We start from the raw sequence: 6,305 nt of genomic DNA on the forward strand, positions 1-6,305 counted from the left end.
ATACATATATATATATGTTGCTATATAGAAGTGAATATTTTTAAATTTAGAAACAGGAAAACTAAACTATAAAAAGTGAGAGATTTTTCCTAAAATAAATAAACATTTTCTTATCTTTGGATAGAGCCAAAGGCATGTTCCAACTGTTACATTGCATTTTCAATATTCATGAGAGGGACAATAAAAAATACATCCCCCTGTTAAACCAAGCCCTTGGGAATCCCCACATTTAGAATAGGTGCAAACACATTTCAACTTGGGAAGTAGCCAAGCTGACAAGGTAATTAATGCTTTAGTCACATCTTCATCACTGCCATTTCTTCATGACTGTGAATACATCTAATTCATCTGGACCTCAGGAATCTCAGTTCTGTCTTTTGAACTGTGGAATTTGAACTTATGAACTAGAGAAGAGAAAGGAATTCTTCTCACCCCACATGTGCCAATTAACACATAGGTTAACATATCAGTTCCTATATCAGGAGCCAAAATATAGAGAAAGGATTATGCTTAAGTGGAGTTTCCCATAATTGTCAGCAAAGAAGACTTGGGCCCTACTACTTCAGCAGCTGTGGGGAACCTTGACTTTCCAAACACATCTAGCAGTGGTGTGCCGAGTGGTACCTGCTGACACTGCAGCATGTAGGGCTATTTTAAGATTCCTTTGAGCTCTGTTTGTTGCTGCCGTTGAAAGCAGATTTAACACTTATTCAGCAGATCTGTTGGATTATCGAGCTTGCAAATCAAGCTTTAGCAAATGCTGTGTACTAGTTACAATGGACAGTAATTTCATGAAATAGGGGTTGTTATATATTTTTTTTCCTTTGATTATTCCAGGAGTGTAGGACTCAGAAATGATTTCCCTGTGGTTGTATAGGATCTACTGCAAATATTTTTTTTTTCTTGGATTGTCTGTATTTTACTGGTTCTTTTGGGCTCTCTCAGAAATGAAAACCAGTGATCATTTTATCTGGAGCCTGAAGACTTACTTAAATGAGCAATCTGACAGCACCTGTAGTCACAGAAAACTCTCGGTCACTAAGACACTGTGGCTGGGAGGGAAGGCCTCACTCCTATCTTCCTGACTGAGGTGAATTGGGAACTTGATTATTGGTAGTAGTCAAGCTCTTTTCTATTTCTTTTGTGCTTGTGGTGCTGAATTCAAAGTTGTGTTATTAAGACAGACTGAAGAGATATTTTTCATCTACCTGCTAATTTAGAACTGTACGTTTCATGTTTTCTATGATCAATTCAATCAGTGCTTGAAAAGTAACCTCCTGGCTGCTGCCACCACTGGGTCATTGACTTAATTATGTCAGAACATTTTTTTCTCCTGGAAAATCAAATGGATGCCAAAATATTTTCTGTCTAAACCAGACTGTGAGCTCTTATCTATGAAAATAATTTCTACAATCTAGGGAGAAGGCATTCTTAACTATGCATTCTCAAAACATTCGGTTTCTTGATATGTTCAAATATTCAAACAACACGATATAATAATGTTTAAACACATGACTATAAAGACTAAAATACATGGGCAAGAACATTTTGCAGTGCAGTTATGAAATGCTTGGTCATGATTTGTGCTTACTAGGAATTTGTTGCATTAGAGAAGACAGTATTATAGGTCTTCAATTTACAAATGAGAGAACCAGGTATGAACAAGTTAATTTTACGCATGTTCTGAAAGCAAGAAAGGGGCAGACAGGGCACTGGATTCTAGGACTCCTCCATGACATTATGTCATCGTCTCACTATAGTAACAGGCACTTCTCCATAGCAGAACTCTGTTGAGATACAGGAACCATGGGTAAATTTGTCTGCAAATGAAATTTGCTACATTTTTCAAATCTTCTCTGTCAAATTCAAGTGGTTCAAGTTCAGTTTTACTGTAACAGGCTGCTGCTTCTCAGGTACCTCTCTGTGAGCTGAATCATCTTTCTAAACCTCTCAGGAGATTTTTTTGCCTTTTTGGTTATTCTAGATCTTTAAGGTAATTTTCTTGCTCACTTATGAAGCTATTTTTATCAATCTTATTGCACATGTCAAAATTGAATGCTCTGACAAGTTATAGAAATAATTCTTTGAAAGTGGAATGTGATTGTACCTGCAAGTCTTCTCTCTTATCTATGCATGTCCCCTCACTCTGTACATATCTAAATCCATAGCACAACACCACACACACACAGACACACACACACACACACACACACACACACACACACCCATAGCACAACACCACACACACACAGACACACATACACACACACACACACAGACACACACACACACAGTGATACCTAAATCTGCATGACCACTGTGCTTACCTCACTTCACAATCATTATCATCTCTGCACTGTTTTCATTTATCTTTGTGGCAAATCTGTTTAGCCTATTAACACAGAACTTTACAAGAAGATGGACTGGTATCACTTTAAGAGGTAGGGCACAGTATAAAAATGGGATCCAGGAGTACTATACAAATTCTCATGCTTATGAACTTTTGAAAGGTGAGATAATTTATAAAAATCAGCTATAACATAGCATATCCACATATTGTTAGATGGTTCCTCATGTCATGAATGGAAAAAGGAATCTACTACCACTCATGGTGAAATATAACAAGGCAGATCGGAGAGACATATAGAAAAAGGGAGAGAAAAAAGCAGTCATTAAAAAAGAGCAAAACAGAAAGAAAGTATGATTTATATGCAACATAAGCCTACTTTAGGGCTGTAAATTAAGTGAAGAATCACTCTCAATCTAAAAGGTTTCTAAACTCTGAATCTTTAAAGGAATGAAACCTAAAAGTGTAAGGCATTTTCCTATCTTCTGTTTCAATATTGAAGTGTAAAAAATAGTCATATGACAGAAAGCTCCCTCAGTAATATGGTGAAATCAGAGATTTTTATAACTACAAAGAACTCAGTTGTCAATTTACTGTATTAAAGAAAAAAGATATATATTATTCATTCCTTCAAGATGATTTAAACTAAATTTCATTAAACAGACAATGTAGAAATCTACTTAATGCAAAATACTACTGAGAAAAAAGAAAAGAATGTAAATTGTTCATAAATAATAGAAATGTTTGCAAACTCAAAAAATTGTCTTCTCACTCCTAGAGAAATAATGTCAAATTCTACCAGTATTCAAAATTTCCCAAGTGTATCCAAATACATTTCAGCATTAGTTGCTCCAAGACCCAGTCTCCCGTACCACATTTTTCTCTTTTCCCCATCTTCCTGCTTTTTTCTTTCATGTTGCTATTTGAAGTGTTGTTCCTTTGAACAAAAAACATCACTAAAAAAATAAAGACTTAAGTTTAACTAGAATGAAAAATATCTAAAGAGCCTTACTTACCAAAAGAGAATAGGGACGTCCATTATGTTCAAAAGCCTCAGAAAAGAAATCAGTATTGTGGTCCAGTCTCTGGTGTCCTCCATATTCTGGTGCATCTGAATCTAGTACAATTTTGAATGTAGAGTCCTTAAGGAATTTTTAACAGTTCAGACATCGAAGGAGACATACATGCATTCACAGAGAGAAATTTAAAGTATTCTGAACAGTGGTAAATCATGATTTGTGCTGTATACTCAGTTCTCTAGTATTGCAGGAATTTTTGTTTTTGAAAGGGGCTGTATAGGCTATGTAGGCCACATGCCTAGATGATCCTTGCTATACTCCTATCACAGTTCATCAAGCCATCATGTAGCTTGATGCTGAATATCCCTAGTAATAGCAAATCTCCTTTACTCTTAAAGTAACACATTGTTTGAGATTCTTCTCCATATTGAAGAGAAGTATGATTCACTGGGACTATTTCTACAGAAAAATCATTAAGAATACATTTAACATCTAGCTACCTTTAAATACTTGGTTTTTGCTACTTCCATGTGTCTTTAAATATATTACAGAATATATACTAAATTCAATCCCACAACTTTTGCTCAGTTCTCATTTGAGAGAGCTGTATACTTCTTCCTTGTTTCTGAATTCATGGTGGTTTTCTAGATTGTGAATATCACTGGGAAAACATGGACATGAACAAAGAGGCCATGTGTAGCCAGAAGGTGCAGAGTGAGGCACCTTTATTCTTGCCTCCTTTTTCTAGATACCATGTTGCTATTAATGCAACATGAGCATGCAAACATACTAACCATTGTGCTACAGGTGGATTCATGTGGCAATCAGGAATCTGCTATAATTGAATATCCCAATTTTCCCTTAGATCACTGAAAATTAAATCCAGGGTCTCAAGCATGCTAGGCAATTGTTCTATCACTGAGTTATCTCTTTAGAACTATCATCTAGTATATCACAGCAAGTTAGCAGCATGACCATATTTACAAAACATAAATAAAAGTTGTTTTATTATACTAAAATGTCTAGAAGTAGCACTTGACATATAAATCCATGGTAAAACCTCATGAGAACCTCGAAAGTTAGTTCCTTCTAGCCTAAGGTGGAATACAAAAAAGTATTAAGTGCTTCTTGCTTTCTTTTCTTGGCATATAAATCTTCAATATTAGGACTGCTTGGATTTTTTCCTTATAGCAAAATGATCCCAATAATCATGCACATGAGCAATGATCAATGACCTATCATTTTCATCCTTTTGAAACCTTGATCTGGGTCAGAGATGCAGATGGATACACCGCAGGAAATTTGTTGGAAGTAGTGACTATTTCGGTCAGTCCAGGTCAGCCTGATCTGATACAAACTGAAGCTGATAATTAGGGTATTAGTGTGCTCAGAGAAGAGAGGAAGAAAGATACAAATGATGCTTTCAAGGCTAGCAGGTACAGAGATATTCTCATCAATATAGCTGAAAATGAGCTTAAGCCTACTAATAGACTTAATGGTGGAATAGAGTTAGTGAATATGATTCGAGACATAGTAAATAAGTGAAGAACCACAAAAAAAGTTAATTTGTTCTTTATTCTGGTTTGCTAAATACTTGGGCTAATATTTTAAAAATTAGTACAATTTGGAGAATGACATCTGGAATGTCTTTATAACAATTATATTAAATTATAAACAAATTAATGGTTACTAATATAGATTTTTCTAATGGATAATAAAACCAAGCATATCTTCAAAATCAGTAGTTCATATCTTGTGAATTAAGGATCACTGGATGGTAGCTGTGTTATAAAGGTCTTCATGTGTGAACAGTTACATTATTATGAGTGACAGGAAATCTATATATACATTAGTCATTGTTAGAACACTAAATTATTTTGATTATTAAAATACTGATTCACTGAAAAAAACTCACAGAATTCAACAGTATACCTTTGACTATATGTTTTCACAATCAAGAATACTGAAAGAACAATAGTTATATAAGGATATATTTATTTTTTTCTATTGAAAGAGACCATTATATTGAAAATGGTTTTTTATACTCTTCCTTATGCATATGTAATTCGCAACTATACAGGAAATATTTCTGAGACAGAGAAGTTTCAAAATATCAGTCTGCTCTATAATTTTTCTGCTCTATATTTTAAAAAATATTTATTTGTATTTTTTTATGTGTACGAATATATTGCCTGCATGTTTGTAAGTGCACCCATGTCGTGGAATGTCACAGAGGTCAGAAGAGGGCATTGGATTCCCTGGAACTGGAGTTAAGGACAGTTCATAGCTGCCATGTGTGTGCTGGGAATCAAACCTGAGTCCTCTGCAAGAGCAGTCAGTGCTCTTAACTGCCAAGCCATCTCTCCAGCCCCCTGCTCTATAATTTTTAAGGGAAAAAATCTTCTATGCCTTCTTTTGGAATTATCCAGCTCTATGTCTATGTTAAAAAAGAAAGCACAATAGCTTCCTTTAGAAAATATAATGCTTAAATTCAGAAATTTCAACAAAGTGAAACATTAAAAAGAATTATTGGGAAATAATTTTATAGCTGTGATTTGTTACTACATATTATTCAAGCATGAAGAAACTTCACTTTACATGGATCTTGCTTAGTTAGAATTGGAACAAACATTTTTAAGGTAATCATTCACCACAGTTTATATGCCCATTTAAAAATACTTTCCAGGAGTATTTTACAAATAACAATAATAAAAAGCACGGGATGAAGCTACCTTTGGAGCCACATATTCACTCTTATATGACAACTTTCAATAGGAAAGTAAAGAAATATTTTTAGAGATGTTTTTGGAACAGCTGACTTAATTTTCTTATTTTGTTTATTGTGTTACACAAGTATTCTGTCAGTTTCCTTCATGTGCAAGTATACACAACACATACACACACACAGAGAGAGAGAGAGAGAGAGAGAGAGAGAGAGA

The 6,305-nt window shown here is 34.6% G+C and overlaps 1 protein-coding gene across 1 annotated transcript in view; it reads right to left on the reverse strand.

Annotated features, from left to right (window-relative positions):
• The window catches only part of Gbe1 (1,4-alpha-glucan branching enzyme 1), a 300,252-nt gene that overhangs the window by 5,105 nt on the left and 288,842 nt on the right, over positions 1-6,305 (reverse strand). Inside the window, exon 15 of the mRNA XM_008832224.3 lies at positions 3,364-3,481. Within this exon, the coding sequence (XP_008830446.1) occupies positions 3,364-3,481 (118 nt within the window). The remainder of the gene's footprint in view (positions 1-3,363; positions 3,482-6,305) is intronic.

The sequence above is a fragment of the Nannospalax galili genome, unplaced genomic scaffold, assembly GCF_000622305.1.
Source record: "Nannospalax galili isolate Female #2095 unplaced genomic scaffold, S.galili_v1.0 scaffold293, whole genome shotgun sequence".
Classification (NCBI taxonomy): Eukaryota; Metazoa; Chordata; class Mammalia; order Rodentia; family Spalacidae; genus Nannospalax; species Nannospalax galili.